Raw genomic sequence first — 21740 nt, 5'->3', positions numbered from 1 at the left:
CCCTCTCTCTCTCTTTGTTTTTCTCTCCCCCTCTGAGCATGTGTGTGTTTGTGTCTGTGTGTGTTGGCATTGGAGTCAAGGTCGATGATACACAGTAGGTGCAATGTTTGTTGTGTTCCCTGATTGCCACTCTCCCAATTAGCCACTTGAGCGGCTGCTGTCCACTTGGATGTGTTGTGTCCAGGAGTGTGTTCGCAGGGCTCGCCGCGGCCCAGCTACCACTGCTTTAGACCTCATTAACTCCTCCAATGGCAGTCCAACTTCGGCGCCTGTCTGGTGCTACGGCTATTTACTGCTACATACTGTAAGTGCAGCGCTGTGGGGCGACGGGGCAGATGACCTTCTGTGGAAAAGACGTCGCCGTGACGATGTGCTGCACTGAAGTGTGCTGGGCCTTATGTACGGGTTTGTTTGTTTTTAAGAGGAGTGTCCTTAAATGTGTGTGTTTACAGTGTTCTGATTTATTGCATTAAAGGGGTCATGATGTGAGTCAGGCTGTGAACACATATGTTATTTAATGTTTTGAGGCCCTGCAGCAGCTGAAGGTCCGAGGTCAAGCCACGGTGATGTCATCAGAGCATGACTCCATGATGGAGCATTTTGAGTCATTCTCTTATAAACTGTTAGGATGCCCACTTTATTACTCTAAGACGTTTTACTGTGGTCAGACGTCTGAATTGTTTTCTGGACAGCTTCTGAAAGAATTAGAGCACGCAGTTTTTAATTTGTCTTTTTTCTCTCTTAGAGAAACTCTTGCAGGAATATTTGCAGCTGACAGGGAATATCATTTAGCTGCTAGTTAGCTTGTGTGTTACTGATGCTGTGTGTGTGAAAGAGAGAGAGAGAGAGAGAGTTATTAATGACTTCTGACATGCACAAAGATCTGATCTGTATGTGGCAGTTTTATTTGTAAATGTGCAATTAAAACGTAAATGTAACCATTTGATGCATCGCACCAGAGTTAGCATGAGCCAGCTAATTTACATCTGCAGTCCCTTGGCAGGTAACAGAACAACATGTATGACAACATACATCACACAGCAAATAGCAATATATACATGACATGTCCCGTGCAGACAAACACACACACACACACACCTACACACACACGCACACACACCACGCACACACACCTCGTCAGCCCCATGAGGAGATTAAAGAAAAGTGAGTGAGAGTGAAAAATGAGAAAGAGTAAATGACCGATGAAATCGGGTCGTGCTTCACCGTCACACTGTTCAACGTGAGCTGTGGTTGTGCGTCTGATTCCTTTTTTTTTTTTTTTTTTAAAGATTTATTTTGGGCCTTTTATGCCTTTATTATAGAGGGAGGAAGGTGGATAGAGTCGGAAAGGGGGAGAGAGAGTGGGGAGAGACATGCGGGAGATGGGCCACAGGCCGGACGCGAACCCGGGCCGCCCGCGCGCGAGGACTATAGCCTCAATACATGGGATCGCGCGCCCTGCCGCTGCGCCACCGACGATCCCATGCGTCTGATTCCTGAGTGCAGTGTGAGGTCACGTGATGTATAGGTAGGTATGTCCAGCCTTATAGGTGGAGACTGGTTTGTCCATCTATAAAGAGGTTCTTTCTTTGAAGGAATAACGAGTTAACAGCAGAGAGATTGAAATGTGTTTGTTTCGTGCCAACAGGCTTCTTTATTTTTACCCAACACCACCGACTCCAGCCGACTCATTTTAGACATAATTTGCATCAAACGAGGTGATGCACGCTGACGCGAGGGGTCTGTTTTTGTCGTTAACTTGTAATTGCGCGCTCAATACAATTTCCTTCCCTCTGTTAACTGCTGTGTGGTGCGGCTCCTCTCCCTGCTTCGCACTTCACTTTCTATTTCAACACAATTGACGAGATGCAGCAAATGAGGAGGAGGTGGTCAATTTGATGACACTAACAAGTGAGCATAACAAGCTATTTGCAGTCATCTCTGTTCAGCTGAATGACTGAGCCGTGCTCTGCCTTCTCCTTGACTCCCGACTGGGGGGGGGGGGGGGGGGGGGGCATTCCCCAGGGACAATTAGAGGTCTAAAGATTGAGTCCGCATTGTGAACAGAGAAGTGTTTGCTTTACAGGACTACGGACAGCTCCACAGTGTTCCTGCAGGCAAGTGCATGCAGTTCATTAGAGAGATGGCTGGCCTGCAGCAACCGGCATCAAGACCCGACTATTATCTTCAGTGAGACACTCCTGGTTCACACACACACACACACACACACACATGCATGGAGGCAGTTCAGTGTGTAGTCCCCTCCGGGGCAAAAGTCGACATCTCACGTTGACAGGAATGATTTGAGAGACGTTTGAGAGATGTTTCAGGGAGACTGGAACTCAAAGGCAACAGCAGCTGTAAACCTTCATTATTATCATCAAACGCTCGGCATATCTGCGGCTGCTTGTAATCATCAGGCAACACCGGACACAGAGGGATGATAAACGAAGATATCGGATGGACGTTTTAAAATGTTGCTGACATTTGTAGCCAATCACGTCACAGAATGAAAAGTTGAGATACATGACATGGAAATATCTGGGATCAGAATCGGAAACAGTCGAGGGGAAAAAAAATGCCGACTTAGCAGAAACGTTTGCGTGGCCATTAGAGGGCGCTAGAGTGCATAAAGGCTCATTTAGCTTAGCAAATCCAAATAAATATTTTAATTTGATAAGCTACGCCGTACCTGTCGTCATACATAATCGTTGTACGATGGATGTGTGCTCGATAATCTTTCAGCAGATGTTTCAAGCTACTGTTTTGCATGTCCTTAAGCTCCTCCCACTTGGCTGCATGCCTGTTTTGTTTATGTAATACCTGAGATAAATATGTTGATTGTGCAGACATTGAGTAACTTTTCTGAATTTACTCGTCTGTTCCAAGGTCAGACACGACGAACCCGACCTCAGAGGTAACCAATGAGCAACCTCCTCGCTGTAAGGCGCATGCTGCCATGTTAGCATGGAAGCGTTAGCAGCTTTGGACTGAAGTTACCCAAGTTACATTAAAACCTTTTCAACATCATCCGAAACCATCAGTTAATTACAACATAAAACAAAATGATCACCTGGCTACTTCTGTCTCTTTTTTATGATTTGCATGACGGCACGATCTAACCTAGTAATCCTTTCCACAGTCACTGAAGTCCCCTCAGTGTGTTCAATGAGCTTCAGCATCGTACTCACAGTCCACTCTCAGGAAGTCGTTGAGGAGTTGGAAGAGGGGGAAACTGTCCCAGCTGTCGGGCGGCTGAACCTCGAGAGCGGCGTCCATGTCAGCCGAGTAGAGACACAGGAAAGTCTCTGCGTGCTCCACCATCAAGTCTGACCACCAAGCGAAGGCCTTCAGAGGGAGCACAGGAGAGAGGCGGAGAGGTTGAGAGAGAGAAAGAAAGAGAGGAGAAAATCAGACAATGACCACTTGTACTTGTAAGTGCTCGAAAATGTGGACGTGTTTTAGAATTTACATTTAGATCTTGTATTTTTATATATCATATATCTAAATATACACGTTGTGTGTCTTTAAATGCGCTCGATGCTATGAATGTTTTCTTAACTCTGTAAATAAACTGCATCGCCTCGCTTTAACGGTTTGAAACTGATTTGTTTTTTCATAAAATTTAATGATGAAATGTAACTCCAGAGATCTACAGCAAAAGCTCTTGGCTTGTTTTCTCACTTTTCAACACATGAAATCAACTTGTTGCCTCAACAACTTCCCTGCGTGACCTCCGGGGAAGGATTCTTCACAACTCGCAGCAGAAAACACGGCCCTTTGGCACGAAAGAAAAAAAAAAAAAAATGAATCACACACTTTCCTGTTGGCCCACGGAGGAAACAGCAGCAGCTCCTTGACAGGCATGGCGGGGAGCTACTTAAACACTCACCCATTGCTCCTTAAGCGAATCAATCAGAAGAAAGGAGCTAGCGAGCTGTGGCGTGCTCAACTCTCCCCATAAAACAGACGCTGTGGAGGGACTGTTAGGGACCGAGCTGGTCTCATGCACATCCAAAACACTTGCTTTCCTCCATGCACCCCCACTCTTACCAGGCTTCTGGAGAGGAACCCCTGAGGGTCCATGGTGTTTGCTCATTCACATCAAGCTGTCAACACTGTAATGTGAATGTACCCATGGGCTTATGAGGTGGGGGCCGCATGCACTTGCCATGGGAGCTCTTAGAACTGGATAGTTGGAGTGGGCGATAGTTGGCAAGAAGGTACACCCAGAGACTGTCACGCATGCAATCATCATTTCCAGTTTGGAGACTTTTGCATAAAAAAAAAAAAAAGAAATCTGACAAGTAAAATTTGCAAACTATAAAACAAAAATAAGTTTGCTTGAACATTATTAAATCATTTATAAAAGCAGCTTTCTAGAGCCATACGACGCTCAGTTGTGCCGTAGCTACATTAACATCCGTGCAGATTTCTGTATTTTACAGGCTTCAGTGAGAGGACGGGGATAGATTTGGAAACTGAGGAGGGAAAATAAGTGGAGAATGGCATTTGTGAAAGGAGCCACAGGTTGGACTTAAAAGCCAAACTTCCTTCCTCTGAACATGCTGTGCACAAACTAACCACTAAGTAACCTGCATCCCGTAAATACAGAAATTACATGTGAGGAACGAGACGTTTTCAACCATAACCTCCTTGTTTCCGTGTTTGATGAAGGCAGGTCAATCGACTACAGAGCCATTCTTGGACCCATTATCTATTTTCTGACTGATAGTTTACATTTTAATCATCGAAATAAATAAACAAAAATGTGCACTCTGAAAAGATGCTGAGCCTTTATTTCCTATTTGAATAACTAACGGCTGCACCAGAACCCCCCAAAATAATCTCCCTCCCAAAGATGATATCATGTGGTGTTTACAGATCTATTTGTTGTAAATACAGAAATGTGTCTGGTGGTTTAAAAATGTGCAAACATTTAACATAATTGATGATGTCTACTTTTTTAAACACATGGAAGTGCAGGTTTCACAACACTCCCAGATACACCCTTCACTTTCTGCTGTCGAACATGCAGAAGAGAACATGCTACTGTATGAAAGAAGCTTCATGGTCAGCTTTAGAAAACACATCATGGTGCAGGTTAGAATAACCGTCCAGCCTGTGGCTCCCTTCCCGCATGTCTCTCCCCACTCTCTCTCCCTGATTTCCGCCTCTGTCCACTTTCCTCTATAATGAAGGCAAAATGCCAAAATAAATCTTTAAAAAAAAAAGAAGAAGAAGAACAGCTGATTCACACAGGACACAAACGTCTGGCTCACCAGAAGAGTTTAAACCCATCCACCACCTTTAAACTCCACCTACAATTTACAAGTCTTTCTACATCTACACTCCCGTCTTCCTTTAGTCAGTTAAAGCTTTGTGGGACTTTTGCAGACATGGACATTTCTTTGTGCATTTGTTTTTTTGTATTTATTCATTTGGAAAAAGCAAATTTAATCATCTATCAACAATATGTGTTAAAGTAAACTTGTCATAATTCACACAATAGTCCTAATAGTAGTTGTTTTGTTGTATTACAATTACAAGTTTGCAGATTAGAAGTCCAGAGGTTTGACAAAGCATTGGTTTTTGAAGGAAAGAGGAGAAGCTAACCGTCCTTGTCCACCCAGCTCGCTGCCTAAAATAAAAACTCCCTGAATCAGATTTGTATTATTTAAGTCTTTGTATTTTTTATCCCCTTTATTTAATTGGCTCATAGCCGTTATTTTTTTTCTGTTTTGCTCTTGATGCTGTTTATATTCCCTGTTTTTACTGTTTTTTGGAGCTGTTGTGACACTCAAATTTCCCCCCATTGGGGGATCAATAAAGATTATCATTATTTCCCTGTGGGGACATTTTTTTTAAAACGGAAGCAGACAGAAGAATTCAACATGTGGCATACACTCGTGACTTTTATTAAACAGCCTTTTGCAAGTTTTGCTTCTCCTTTAAAGATAACTTGATTTTGATCCACATAAAAGTCTTTGAGTAGAAGGGGATGATTGCATGCGTGTCACACAAGGTTCCCGGTAAATAGGATTAGCTTTAACCAGCATTAGAGCAACATGGAAATAAAAAAGAAACATCATTACAATGATTATAAGAATCTCTGATGTGTTGTCAGTCTACATTTACAACATTAATATTATTAAACGTTTGTTTGCAGGGTCTGACATTAGTCATGCTGGTTCAACAACACGCTCACACTTTTGGAACAGCAGTGAGATGCATTTCAGTAAAATGCATAGGGACTGATGTTACCTGTGATCAAACACAGCATGCCTTGCATTTCCTCCATTGTGCATTTTTTTAAGGGATCAAATGGAGAGGATTGTTATTTCAAGGGAAGGAAGGGCGGCACAGCACTAAGCTTTCTTACAGGACTGTGTAGAGTCGATGACACATGGCTGGACACAGGAAACAGCAAAATGTTTCCGGAGATGAGATGATTTTGGACTTTAATAAAACAAAGTACAGGGTTCTGAAGTTAAACACATCTGAATTCAAACCACCAACTCTGCACTTTGTTTTGTCAGTGTGATAACGTCGAGTAATATAACACTGCCTGAGTGCTTGTTCCTTTTAGCAAAACGTTTGCTAGCTTAGATGCTAACAAGCACTTGATTAGCAGTGACCACAAGCTGAACGGGGGTTTCTTGTTGAGACGGGGTGGGGGTGGGGGTGGGGGGGCATTAATGATCCTCTGCAACACAAGCAGGGTCATTAAGTGCATGCACAAGATTTTAAATAGGCGTAGGGTAGGAGATGTGGCATATGGCAGTAAGACAATCACATACCTCTTTTCCCTGTTCAAACATTTCCCCGCCAACCAAATCAATCATTGAAATACAAAGCAGAGAGAAAATACGTCAGTTTTAGTTTAAAAGCCTGAACATTTGATTTACAATAATATTCAACATTCACACAGTGGCCATCACACTCAGACTTCAAGCTCAGTCAGGAAGCTCCAGTGTTATTTAAAGTTGTATTGCTGTGCTACGAGTTGTATAAAGAGATTTTCACCGCCTCATGATTTGGTGATTCTACACAACGCTCCTGAAAACTTCCTTAAATTTCACAGAGTGAGACTGTATGAACACATACAGAAACATTTCTCACCCGCCTGCCTCCTTCAATTTTATGCATCTGATGTGAGAACGTAGCAAGAAGAATATTCTGCAAAATGCACCTTGAGCAAGTGGGATGAGGTCGTTGGCATCCTTAGTTAGTCAGGAGACTGCATGCATGCAAACAGTGCGATCTCAGTGCATGTAAAGACAGTTTGTTCTTCTCAAGACTTTTGTTGATCTTATGAATATGACAAACTACATGTAGCAGTGATGTGAAGGCAAACATGGCCTGCCTCTTTCCTTTTTATGCAGCTTCACGTCCTGAGAGCCCCCCCCCCCCTCCTTTATCCGTCATGGATAGTCTCCCGCTGAGAGGTGCATGTGTGTCAGTCTGTAGACATTTTCAGGAGTGCATTATATGTGAAACAGCTATTATAAATACCAAGAAGGATATCAGGCCATATTGCAAAGTAAACTGAATATTTGACAACCCATGGCTAACGCTTCTGTTGCATACAGTAGAAATGGAAGTCTGAGATCCAAGGAAGATGGGTGCAGAGTGAAAAAGGGGCAGAGAGACTGGATCAGCATTAAATCTTTAAATCAAAACAAACCTTCCAGTTTCTCTTTTTCTTTTCTCCGTGTTTTCTCCCCATGCTGTTTTAATATTTGCGTGTTCTCATGACTCAGTAGGATTTTTGATAACCCCATTGCTCCTATACCTACACATCAGATTGTGTATTTTGCATCAGACATGGCCCGCTGTGCAGATAAGATGTAGTGTGATGATTCAAAGTAACATGTAGTCACGAGTGAGGGACTCTGTGTTCACCATTTCAAATATGAACAAACACAGAACACCGAGACCCCCAATCAAGAGGAATATAAAATACCTTGCACAATTTATCATCTGTAACTAGAGATCTGCAGCTCCCCTGTTGGTATTCTGATGGTTTTAAAAACTATACAAAGAAAACGGTAAACATAATCAATAAACAGTCTAGGAGGGAGATCCCTGCTGCCAATCAATATCCTGGAATATACAGCAAACTCGGTGTCTGATAAAACTGATCTAGCAAGTAGGGAAACATCATCTGAACGCACTCCCTATGACTGAAGAATACTCCACTCCTAATAGAGTTGGGCATATCTACACTGGTTTCCAGCTAGGTAGAAATGTCGCAAAAGATGCAGCTTGTGGCTCTCAGACAGGTGAAGAGAACTTCTTGTAGACTTGTCAGTACACCTCCCACATGGCATTCACACAGCTAACAAATGTAACGCATGGTTTCGGCTTAAATCCATAGATTTGAAGAGGTTTTGGGCTGGTGATGTACTTGGCTTTTTACGATGCGTCGGCATGATGGCTGTCTGTTGGCTGTGCATGTCTTCAAAACTAAAAATGCTAGGCATTATGAACATATGAGAAGTAGGGGCAGCGAGGATGTTACCAGGTTTACACAGCAGCAAGGGAAACACGGGCAGAATGTTTTAAGGACAGTTTTGAGATTATTCACATCTTTAAACTGTTTCATTACACAGCGACAAAAAATGGTGTCAAAGTACAGTAGAGGATGACATGTAGACATTGAAACCTTCACGACTGGCCATCCTTCCAATGGGCCAAACACACCACTGATGTTAACGTCATTTTTCTCCAACTGTGGTGTCAGAAAGAATAGTAACCTCTCCCTGTCATGTTGCTTTTTACGTCCCACATTTCTGGTCGATGCAAAAGACTCGGGCTCTCTGGTGGAGGTTTCCTCCAGTAACACATGTAGTGTGTGTGAAACATTATGTTGATGATGCAGCCGGTTGTGTATTTTAATGAAAGGTTAAAAAAGCAAGTATATCTCCAGCCTTTAAAAAAAGAAAAAGGTTTGCTTTCAGTTTTGAGGAACAATGACGCCTCATTGCTGTTAAACTGATTCAGTTGGGCTTCATTTGCAGGATAAGGTCAGAAGAGTCCATCAGCGGGTTTGGTAACACATTCTGGGATTATGTATTTCCTTAATGAAATTTGATTTATGAAATAGAGCATGGTTTTCATACCTGTTACTTGGGTAGCTAATGAAAGTCCGATACCTAACAAAGAATATCAGACTTTAATAACATCCATATTGGAACTAAAAAGATTGCATGATTGACTGTTTTGATTTTACACAAAAATCGAAGCTACATTTTTCAGATAAAAGTTGTTGTCTTTGTTCGACCCGTGTGTCACCCTTGACGGCCATATCCAAGAAAACCTTTGCACTTATTGTCCCATGTCTCCTGACTTCAACGACACATAAAGGACTGACATCGTCTAGAGATGAAGTTAGAGTCGTGCCCAGAGAGTCATGAGGCCACTGACCAACCAGCCACATTTGAGAGGCATGTTGAAATGGGAACACAAGCATGGTCCTGTGGATGTGTTAGCACAGTTGAATGCGAGGACACCAGCACACTCACCTCAGCGTGATGTTCCTCGTTCTGTTGAAGCACCTCAATCACCAGCTCAGCAAGGCGAATGGTGTCCTCCAGTTTCTTTGCAGGGGTTACTAACCGTCCTACATTCTCTGCAGCACAAAAGTCAACATTCAGTTTGGGTAGCCCGTGAGTCCGATTAGTATATTAAAAAAAAAAGAGGTTCATGCAACAAAAAAAATCTATTTCGACATCCCTGCCCTGACATAGAGAGAACTATAAGAACTGTATTTAGATTGTATACGTGAAGAAAAAAAACATGCATGGAACTCTTCTTACTCCAAAACACTCACAAAGTGTCGGTAAAGCTGTTGCCTCAAAAGTGATCCTTAGTCCAGTCTATAGCCTCAGCCTAAACCACTGGAACAGTGTCAAGGTCATTTTAAATATACAGTCAAAACATAATCGACTTGTTGTTATAATTAGGGCAGGATATGAGATCTTTAACGTTTGAAGGATTTTGAAAAGTTAAAGGTCCGATTTAAAACCAAATCACAGCCCAGTCTGTAACATCGAGCGTTTGTCCTACCCAGCCCTAATTATACCGTACACTCAAGGCTAACTACATTTACACTTTCCCCATGAGTGCCCTGTTTGGGTGGCTGGAAGTCGTTATGCCTGTGTATGAAGTGAAGTGACATAACCGTCTCATAGAGAACACATAGACATGATGAGGGACGAGAACAGCATGTACATTGAACATCCATCATGCAGCGATGTGGTGGTTATGTCGGGGCTAATATATCCACATCATCTCGTGTGCACTTCCATTGCTTGGGGTAGTACGCTGCAGCTTCCTCTAACTCTATTATAGTCTGTGGTGAATGCAGTTCAGATACATACACACCAGTGTTTCACTTCCTCAGCCATACACTGTGTTCACTTCCTGCTCAGTTGAAAGAAGCCTGGTGCCATTTGCTTCCCCTGGCTTAATGTAGACTAGTTTAGTTTTTGCTTGGGGCGGCTGTCGGGGTTCGTACCCAGATCCTGCAGCTATATGTCCAATGTGTCCTTGGGCAAGACACTAGGCAATGCAGTTTATTTACAGAGTTAAGAAACCCCAGGTACGTACAGCTAATTTGACGTATACGTTTGTATGATTGGGATCCGATGGACTCTACACAATGAAACCTCTGCCTTCAGTGTGTGAATGTGTCGGTGTGACCAGCGGTGTAAAAGCACCTTGAGTAGTCAGAAAACTGGAAAAGAAATATTTACTAATTGTTTCTTATCTCTGTCTGGGGTCAACTCCAAACAACAGATTTCTCAGCGACAGCAGTCCCTTAAACCTGCACGTTTGGAAAAAACACCAAAGGATTTCATCAACCAACTTCTTAACTTTGGTGAAACAGATTAATGCTTCATTCTTGTGATATCCAAACCAACAGCCTCGGCCTATGAGTGAAACGTTGGGGGTAAAGGTAAAGCATGAGGCCACTGTGGCATCACTCGTTAGTTTGTAGGCTAGTCTTTACATTGGCCTGAGGTACATGCATAGGGAACAGGTCACTGTAGGAGCAACTTATCACCTCGAGAAGATGCCTTTAAGTCCTCGAGCAAACTATGTGTTTAGCTGTATTTCACTCTAAATGGGCCCATATTTAACAACATGATTCTTCATAGAAGAAGACTTGAGATGAGATGTTGGGGCCAAAAACTCAGCAGGAAAAGGTTTCATGTAAATGCACGTCTCTATATTATCAATATTCATTGAGTCTGTGGTACACCTTTTTGTTTTTTAAAATGTTAGCTTGTACTCTTTACCGCAGGGGTCTCCAACAGGGGGCTCGTGAGCTACCGATAGCTCGCAGGCCCTCAAAAAGTAGCTGGCCAATAAAAATCCAAATAATAAAAAAAAAAAAAATTAAAGAAAGAAACAAAAGAAAAATATTTACCCTATGCATAAACAAAACCTCACTCATTGCAAACTATCTACTTACTACAACTCTCGATCTATCTAAACAGATTACAATCGACAGCATGCAGTGTCAGAAATCTCACTAAAAGGTAGGAATATAATATTATTAATATACACTGCAAAAACACAACAAAAATAAAGGGAGCAGAAGTAGCTCTCGACTTGTTTTATTTTTTGAAAGTAGCTCTCATCCATAAAAAGGTTGGAGACCCCTGCTTTACAGTAAGTTTGTCATGTGTTTTTATGCTCCGTGGTTTGTTGAGTTTAATTATTCAAGTGATGAAAAGGTACTGAAAATAAAGGGCCAGCACTGTGTGTGTGTGTGTGCGTGTGTGTGTGTGTGTGTGTGTGTGTGTGTGTGTGTGTGTGTGTGTTGGTTTGACTGAGCTTTCAGAACAGCGCTGTCATTCTTGTGGATAAGAATCCACATGGGTTGAGCTCTGTGTATCCGAGTCATGTGTGTTTTTTGGGAGAAGTGACTGTCAGAGCTCTGTGGCTCGGTGACGCCGTGGACGACACAGCGGAGGGATGAGCGCTCGCCTGCAGGAGCTTCAGACACACTAACAGAAAGAGGCTTCTGTCCTGGAACAAAGAAGGATTGTTTGGATATAAAAGTGTCTGTTCAGTAAAAGCTATTCAGCTGAAGTTTGGCAGAAAAGTGTTGAATTGAAGGAAAAGTTGTTTTCTAACATAAAGGATCTAACTTTCTAAATGCTGATGTTTGATTTCAGCTGTGTCTGATCTAACTTCACTACCTGACACAGGACAGCCTGGGTAAGTCCAACCAAATGCTTCACACAGTTTGTTGACTTTTCATGATAAACTGATATTTTTGACAAGCTGGAAGTGTGGAGTTCTTCTCCGACCACATATCGTCTCATCTGATGCCAAGTCCAGTCCTCACTTTCACTTCCGTTATGAAGTCTTAGCTCTTAGTACTTTCTTAAAGTGTTTCTGTAAATAACACCCCGAACCTCTTATTCCTATAACATGCTGCAACTATTATATATTAAAAAAAAAAAAAAACATATGTAACTATGTTATATAATCATAGGTTTAACTACATATCATTTACTCATAGTATGCTATGAGTTAATTATATAATGGTGATTGATCTTGAGCTTGTATCGCACTGCCACTCAAAGCGCGTTAACATCTCAGGTCACACCGACACATTCACACACTGCTGTGTGAAGAGTCCATGAGGAGTAACTCATCCATTCATACACATTCATGCCGCCAATGAAGCAGTGGGAGCAACTCGTGGTTAACCCTTTATAGGGCACTCATTGAAATACTTCACCCTCAGAGTGTTATTGGGGGACATAACAGAATTTTTCTCTTTCTGTTAAAAAAAAATTCTAAAATTTTTAATTTCATTTCAAAAAATAAATATTGACAAAATTTCCATATTTGGTTCAAATGCCACATAAGCAGGGTCAGTGATGTAGAGTGATCTCTTCTGATTGGCTGAGTGAGGATCACATGCTCGAGGTGCAGAAGGGTGGCCATATTTAATGTGTACCGAAATTACCAAAAACAGTCCCTTGCCCTATAAAAAGGGTTAATGGTCTCGCCCAAGGACACATTGGACATGCTGGTCTCATTTATTATTATTATCATTATTATTATTATTATTATTATCATATCTGAGCCACAGCCGCCCCTGTACTGCAACACAATGCACTGTATTATGATGCTATGCTATGTCATGCTATATTATATGAAACTATTCTAATTTATGCTACTGCACTGTACTGTAATGTACTATTCTGTTCAGTACTATACTATTCAATGCTTTACTACACACCACAGGAATAATCGTCCCTCAAGGTTGGGGGTTCGATCCCCAGCTCCTGCAGCCACATGTCCAACGTGTCCTTGGGGAAGACACTTAAACCCGAATTGCTCCCGCTGCTTCGTCAGTGGCGTACGAAACGTGCATAAAAGGGAATAGTTACTTCTGATGGTCACTTTACATAGAAAGCTCTGCCATCAGTGTGTGAGTGGATGTGTGTGATATGCAGTGTGAAAGCACTTCGAGTAGTCCACGTAGTCCATGTCCATTTACCGATAACTTTACATTATACTACACGAAACCATTCTGTACATGACTATGCTACGGCTTTATCATTTTCGACTGGATGTAAACAGGATAGATTTTGACCAGCTGGAAATCACTCAAGCATTTTACCTTTGTGTCTTTTTAACAGAGATGAATAATCTCGGCCCTCCTTCATAAGGAACATGATGATCTGAATGCATGTAAACACTGCTCTGATGCTCGTACTCTTTTGCTTTCTTGGGGAACTTGTCAACAGAAGTGAATTTCACTGACAATGTGTGAATCAGCTCCACAACTGCTCTCTCCATTTGTCAATAAGCAACTCATTCCTGCTGTCCTGTCATGTTCTGTCTGCGTAACAACCCCCCCTGCTGTGAATGCTTGTAGAGCATGGATATATTTATATTACGATGAGTGATGCAGTTCATTAAAGTCATCCAAAAAAGTCTCTCTAATTTCCACCAAACACTTTTAATTTGCATCGATTCTTTTTGTTCTCCATTTGGAGAATTCAAAAGCAGTGAAAAACACCACAATGTGGGGAGGGGGCGTTTCACAGCATTCCTGAAACATGTGCTTTAAGGTTTGAGGTGAGGCACAGGCGACAGGAAGGATGTGACAGGGTCTATGGTGGTATGATTTAAAAGTAGACTTGGTGTATTCTGGTCACAGGAAAGGTTCAGACATACAGTACAACGTCACCTGGATCCTTCTGTTTTTTCTGAGATTTCTCCTCTAAAGTAACAGTCGTTTTTTTTTTTGTTTTTTTTTTAAGAAAATAGAAAGGTGCAAGGATGGGAAGAAGGTAGACAGAGGTGGGAAAGTGTCAGGTAAAGGGTGAGAAAGAAGAGATTGTTAAATACAGATAGAATAGTTAGCAGAGGTGACGAAAGACAGGAATCAGAAATAAAGAAAAAAAAAAGGTTAGATTGACTTTAAAACACATTGAACAAATATCTGCAGCATGTACAGTAAGAGACTGTTCAGGAAGCTCGTAAATGAAGTGTCTTCACTTTGACCTGAAATCCAGCAGGTTTGAAAACCTGCTAAAATGTACAAAAGGACCAGCTGGAGACATTTTTCCTGGGACAGCACCTCCGTCCTAAAAATCCAAAGTGTTTCACTCAATAAGATTCCCTTTAAATAACTGCAGGGTGAAGGTTGGTCATTTTTTTAAATGTGCCGTGATCTTAAACACTCAACAGGGTTTACACACAAGCAAAGTAAAAATGCATTCAAGTCGCACAGAGACAAAGGACAGGTGGTTTTGGGCAGGACAGAAAATAAGAAGCTGTATCGAGTGGCAAACTGAGCGTCTGGAAGAGACTGAGACACCGGATACAAACAGACACAAACAAATCAAAAACAAAAAGAGTGAGAGTTGGCTTGTTGTGGTCGACACTGGTTGTGAGAGAACAATAAGGAGAAAGAAAAGGATGCAAAGGTGAAGGAGGGTGTTGCTGGGGAAGAGGAAGGTACTCACGAATGGTTAAATCCATCACTTGAGATGCCAAGCAGAAGACCGGGTGCTCGTACATCTCTCTCTTTTTCCCTACAGAGAAAGAGGGAGGATACCGAGGCATGCGAGAGGCGCAGGGTCAGAGAGGACGAGCACAAAGGTCAACACAGGTTTGACCCAGAGGAGGTTTTCAGGGGCCCGTGCCTCCATATGCCTTAAAATTTAAAATTCTGAAAAACGTCATGCCATCAAAATAAATTGATGTTCAATGTTGCTTACTTCTACCTTATAAGGGCCATACTAAGCACAGCACATAAGATCATAATTCATCTTTAATAACTTCCCAACTTACGATCAATCAGTAGGTATAGAGGGCAAACTCTTAATAAATGACCTATTAGCTACAGAACATGGTCATGTGGAATAACACACTAATAAGAAATCCTAACAAATGCATTACGAAACACATTAAAGGTCACATATTCTCCTCTTCTTCAACCAGTTTAAATAAGTGTCAGAGCTCCTCTTCAACATGTGTGTGAAGTGTGTTGTTGTAAATCCACTCTGATCCTGTATTTGATCATGTCTATAAACCCCTCTATTTCAGCCCTGCTCAGAACAGGCTGTTTCTGTGTCTGTAGCTTTAAATATGTAAATGAGCTGTGTCTGACCACGCCCCCTCTCTGGAAGGGCTCGGGTGTACTCGGTGCTTTCTCGCTCCATGTCCTGTTGTTTGCGGTGAGAAGGCAGACTCAGAGGGCAGAACAAACACCTCGCTGTGGGAGTGTCACCCACCTGGGGGAGGGGCTACTGCCCTTTGTGATGTCATGAAGGGAAAATCTCCAAACAGCCTGTTTGAGCACACATTTTCTGAAAAGTGGAGCAGGCAGAAGATGGAGAGGATGGACTTTTCTCATCTTTGGGGGTTTGTAAACAGACTAGAGACACATGTTAGAGAAACATGGAGAAGAGGATTTTGTATAATGTGACCTTTAAGGATTTTGCTAGCATGTCCTCAAACTGCATCAAATCATCATGTGTGAGTTGGGTGACATTAACGGTCTCATGTTAAGGATTTTCATTGGCCCTTTTCCAACAGCTTTTTCTCCCCGCCTCATTAAGCTTAGATGCCGTGACATTCTTATCCCAGCATCGCGGAAGTACAGCACAGAACAGCGGGAGCTTCACACACACAGTCAGACATGCGCACACACACACACACACACACACACACACACACAGTGCTGCAAATCGCCACAGTGGCGTAAATATCGCGGCTCAAGATGGCCGTCTGAACAAGGCTAATGAGAAGTCAAAGTCACCACCATAACACGCCAGTCTAGCCTCAAAGCGTAAAGGCCCTGACACACCAAGGAGAACGTCGCAGAGATCCTCGTGTCCATCTCCGTCGCTTACCGTCTGCACCTGACTGCCATTTTTACAGCCAATTCGATATGCTGAATCACCCTCGTTTGGCGTCGCCATGGTTGGCGCGATGAATCACTCTGATTGGCTGTTTGAAGGTTGCTGTTTTGTTTTTTTTTTCACTAAAAGACTACAATCTGACAACAACGTTTTCACCCTTTAATCAGACATTATTCTCAATTGGAAGTACCCATATTACGAGTGGTGACCAGCAGTGAAAATGTTTTTCTCGTATCATGACAACAGACTGCCATTACCTGCTAGCATGCGCAGGACGTACATGGTTGTCAGCTTTAGTCTTTGAGTACTGCTCAAGTGCAACTTTTCAGGCCGAGACAAAGGCACCTCCGTCTCCGTCTGCTTGGTGTTTCAGGGTCTTAAAGTCGGGGGAGCGTCATGGCTGTAGCTGCCTACTTTGGATTAACCATTCGTTCTCCCAAACAGAAGTACACTCTCACATATCAGTGTTGGTTTTTTAAGAGTTTTGAGAAGCAAACCACCAGTATGAAGGACAGGAGCGGTTGGAGGGGAGGGGGGGGGGATCAAAAATCACAGCTGAGAACTAAGGTTCATTTTGCCTTAGTGTCTTCAGGCAAGCGATGGTTTCTTTACAGACATCTTTTTTTTTTCAAATCAAACTGAAATACAACATTTTGGGATTTGCACGTTTGCTGTTTTAAAGTGAGTAAGAGATTTGTGTCTCGACTCAATTAAAGAACATGTTCTGTCCTTACGTCTTAAAGAATAACCATTGTCGTTTCATCTCACTCCTCCTCAAACAGCAAACAAGCACGTGTCCTGAATGTCACACACAGAGGAAATTAGGTCTTTAATTTGAACAAAAACTAATTAAATCTTTAGTAGTAAACAGATACAGCCACTGGTGTGACTCCAGTTTGGATAACATGTTTTTGAAACCTGCTAAATATCTATGATGCCTACTAAAGAAAACTTGGACCATGCAGTGTAAGAAAAAAGAACTGAACACTGAGGAGTCCTGTCGTGTTTTGTGTATTAGCCCTCCTGTTTACGAACAAACAGCAAAGCCAATAGACAAAGGAAATAAAGAAGTGACATGGAAATAATCCGAGAGCAGGAGAGCAAAAAGGTGAGACCAGGGGAAGAGGAAGGGGGCATCACTTCAGCGGATAAAGGAGCTGGAAGAAGTCCGCGTAAAGACTGAATTGAATGCATTTTTACTTCCCGTTCATTTGATGCTCGTGAATGCAGAAGATAAGACACACGACACGTGTCGCTCAAAAACGACGTTGAGTACATTCTGAATAAAGTGGACAAAAGCTTTCCTCTGCTGCGAGAAAGAGACGTTAGAACGTAGTTTTATGTTTCATACGTGAAATTCAAAATGTGAGAATAATAAATCAACACTTTCTTATGGTGTGTTCAGATCAATATTAAAATAAAGTATCTGCCCAGACTCTCGGCAGTCAAGGTCATAAGAAGCTATGAATCCAGGTTGAGGAAATGAGACGGCTGATCTGGACTGTTTTAAATATTTGTACAAATCTAAATCATTTTCTAGGTTTTATTAACAAATTCTTCCTGCCTTTTAAAAAATAAATAAATAAATAAAATCCTTTTATTTTGTGGGTTCATTCAGCCTCCATAGATCAGGTTGTACTGTAGCCAATGACGGACTTTTGGTAAGAGACAGTTTATGGTGTCTCGGTTTATGTTACACCAAATAAACAAATGACATTTTGGTTCAACTTGTCCAAAATCTAAAGTAACTTTTACTTTATTTTTGGTCTGAACAAACCATACGTGTATTAACCACCTGTAGTAACTGCACAGTTTCGACTTTGAGTAAGTCCCAAAGCAGAAAGGTGCAGATTTATAAAGACGATTTACAAACAGCTCATTGGACGTTTAGAAACAAAGACGTCGACACATCTTTAAAACAACGTTGAGTCTTTAACGATGCAACAGAACAACACTGTTCAGCTTCAGCTCCATTTTCACAAACATGAGCAGTGATGGGAGAGGCCTTACCTTCCAGTTTGGCGTACTCTGACAGGCGTTGGTAGTTGACCAGAGCCGCCTGTTCCAGACACTTACGGATAACAACCTTCACTTCATCTTGTGGGACAGGAGTGACGATATCGTTCATCAGAACCTGGAGAGAGAGAAAAACAACGCAGATTTTTTTTTCTGTATTTGCAGTATATGAAAACAGCTTGCTTCAATCTTGCTTTTATTTATTTTTATTTTACAGGCACAAATCAAATTAAAAAACATTTCTGTAAATATACCAGCTAGCCAAAAGGCTAATTTTCATCTGTTGTCCCCGCCCAGATTTTACAAAAAGCAAATTCAATGTTCTTGATGGATGGAAAGATGCTAAACTTATAAAAGGGAAAAAAAATGTTATAATAATATTCCCCCCTTAGATCACAGTATTAACTAATGTAGATTCAGTGAAAGTTCACTGCTACACAGAGCTCAGCTGTATCTTAGATAATGTCTCAGAAGTAGATTAGAGGCAGCACCTGGCCTTTGTACGCCTCCAGTGATTATATTGTGAAGTTGGAGTTAACATTGATCAGTGAGGACTCGAGCCTCCCAATATAACCACTATGCCATCAGTGCCCCAAAATACTTTAAAGAAAACAGAAGGGGAGTCTGCAATCCTTTAGAGAAGGGAAATAGTATATTGATCAAGAAGAATGATGATGGTCCAAATAAAGAGATGGGTGGACATCCCAACATGTCAGCGATGATCTTATGTGTTGAAAAAACTTAAATCCATCTGTAAAAAAAGTTCTAGTATCTTACTCTTTCGAGCAAGGACAGAGTTGCTTTCAGCGCCCCCTCTGGCCGTCCAAATGGAAAGCAGTACCTGTGGAAGGAAGTTGACAATCATTATTGAAACCCACAGACCTCTGCATCGAGCACGAGATCAGCCAATGGATGTCTTTGGAGTTCTTACCTGAAATGCGTAATCTGGTTTTCTAAAAGTACACGTAGTCTCTCCTTGATTTCATCGAAGCGTTCCTTCTCCTCCACAGTAACTGTGCCGATGCCATCGGGCCTGAAAGACAATTTACATGCATAGACAGTTCAAAGTCTGCTGGAGCGTCAGCATGAAGGAGCCCTTAAAAGAATCAACCAACGAGCTTGTAACTTGGACTAATGCTACAACCAATTAATCGTCCAAATGATCCTTGTGTTAATTAAAAAAGAAGGAGTACATATGAATCCCATAAGCAGCAGCCGCCATGCTGGAAATGCTGTCTCAGCCTAACTTCAGTCAGCCGAACAACAGAGACATAAAATAATCAGACCTGTTTCGTTTTTTGAATGGTTGTGTATGTGACTTCCTGTGCATCAGCAGCCAGCCCCTAGTGGACACTCGAGGAACTGGAGGATTTTACTCTTCCACATTGGCAACACCAGAGGTTGCTGCTTGGTCCGAATCTTGTGTCTTTGAAATTGTTACAGAAAATTGCAGCCGGTGTGTTTATGGTGTTTTGAATCTTAAAAGAATCTGAAAGAGGCAACGTGCATCCTTTAGCATTAGGTTGGTGATGTCTAGTTTCTGCAGTCTTTTACTTATCTTATGAGTTGAAGTATTTATCATATTGGCGTTAGCTTTTGAAATCTAAGTCAAGCTATCCCAGCGTTTAAAGCAGGTACGTGTGTGTGTGTGTGTGTTTGTGTATTGGATGTGTTTATTGTTTGTGACATGGCGGAGTCTGGGTGGAGTGTGAGCAGAGTGCATGTGACAGAAGAGGCGCTGGACTGGTGGCCATGACAGCATGATGAGAAGCAGGTGACATGACACCCCCCCCCCCTCCTCCACACATACACACACACACACACACACACACACACACACACACAGCCCTTTGACATGTCATTTCGGCCGACACTGAGAAACTGTTTGTGTACTTGTATGTGTGTGTGTGTGTGTGTGTGTGTGTGTGGGAGGGCTTTCCCTGGCCGCACTGCTCCATGACTGCTGTGTTACAAACTGAGATGTACCAATTTGCTGAACATCAGAGATCCTATCTGAGCGTCCTCACTCTTCGTGGACATTTGAACGGACACTCAGCGTGTCATTGCCCCCCCTGTAGGTTTCTGCTGCTGAGATCGAGGACGCGTCTGTTCAGTGGAGAACTACAAGTATCTCAAAAGATGATATTAAAATCACATTTTAACATCAGAGCATTTCACTTCTACGGTCAAAACTAGAAAAATAGGAGTAGTGTAGTAGTTTAAGAATTTGCCTTTGCAGCTCTTCTGTGTTTCTGCTCGGTGGGGGAATGCACAGCTGCAGTGCTGTTGACTGGACAAACTCCCAGGGTATCGTAAGTGGGCCCTGGCTGCCTGTCGTTTGATTTGACTGGCTCAAGGGCACGCACTGTGCAGCAGGTCTTGCCAGCTAACGAGGGACTGATGCGTCATTAACCTACGTTTTAGTGCTCGTTCATGGAGAGCTGGAGTTGAACTGCAATGTGGTAGAGAAGTTTGCACGCATGCACCGTGCATGTGGTTCTTCACTGTTCAGGCTGTACTGAGCCCATGGAGCTGCTTGGACACACAGACTGTGATCGGTAATGGACGAGTTCTGGTGTGGAATTGATGATGTAGTTTGCACGTTGTTAACATTTGAAGGGTTATATTGTTGGCGTAGTGTGTGCTCCGTGTGTGTGTGTGTGTGTGTGTGGGGGGGGGGGACATGTGGCCTGAGGGGACGCTGGTCACCTGTCTGAGGCTGCAGTCTGACTGTAGCACGCTGTGATTAGCAGCCTCGTGAATCGACTGTCATGTAACGGCTGTGCATTTCACATTGTGTGTTGTTTTTTTAACATATCATCATCATCATCATATTTGTGTTTTTTCTGTCCATATTTGTATTTGATGCTCGGAGATCTTTCATCGAGCTGTGGCTCCTTCTCTCACATGTATGCAGTTTATTTGTCGAGCACGTGTGGATGAATGTAGAACTCGGGGTGTTTGGACTGCGTGGCCCCCAGATGAATGTTCATACAGAGAATGGTCCCAGTTTGTGAACATCAAAGCAGACTTCTGAAAGGAACCGTTCTCTCTGTGATGTGGTTTTAAACCTCATAATGACAAACTGAAGATTCAAAGCACGAGATGGACCCGATATGACGTGACACACGACTTAACATGACAAATCAACACTTTAAAAAAAAGCCGTCTCACCTTTAACATCAGATAGAAAATGAAAGAGGAAATTTTCACACTAATTATGTCCTGCAGGGTCTCTCTCTCTCTTTTTTTTCCCTCTTCTTCCAGCAGCACGTTATTTCTTGGCAGCTTCCTCATGTTTGCCCGACCTCCTGA

The 21740-nt window shown here is 42.4% G+C and overlaps 1 protein-coding gene across 3 annotated transcripts in view; it reads right to left on the bottom strand.

The window, feature by feature from the left end:
• Positions 1–21740, bottom strand: part of cadpsa (Ca2+-dependent activator protein for secretion a) — a 130249-nt gene that overhangs the window by 41828 nt on the left and 66681 nt on the right. For 2 of the 3 annotated variants that reach the window (XM_079341817.1, XM_079341818.1), the window contains exons 14-19: positions 19357–19458; positions 19203–19266; positions 18420–18543; positions 15009–15077; positions 9528–9634; positions 3192–3348 (exon numbers count right to left, since the gene is read on the bottom strand). In XM_079341817.1, the coding sequence (XP_079197943.1) occupies positions 3192–3348; positions 9528–9634; positions 15009–15077; positions 18420–18543; positions 19203–19266; positions 19357–19458 (623 nt within the window). The remainder of the gene's footprint in view (positions 1–3191; positions 3349–9527; positions 9635–15008; positions 15078–18419; positions 18544–19202; positions 19267–19356; positions 19459–21740) is intronic. The other variant, XM_079341819.1, reaches the window with a different exon arrangement.

The sequence above is a fragment of the Symphodus melops genome, assembly GCF_947650265.1.
Source record: "Symphodus melops genome assembly, chromosome: 4".
NCBI classification, from domain to species: domain Eukaryota; kingdom Metazoa; phylum Chordata; class Actinopteri; order Labriformes; family Labridae; genus Symphodus; species Symphodus melops.
The sequence above is the reverse complement of the archived record's forward strand: the minus strand, read 5'-3'. Positions and strand labels throughout refer to the sequence as shown.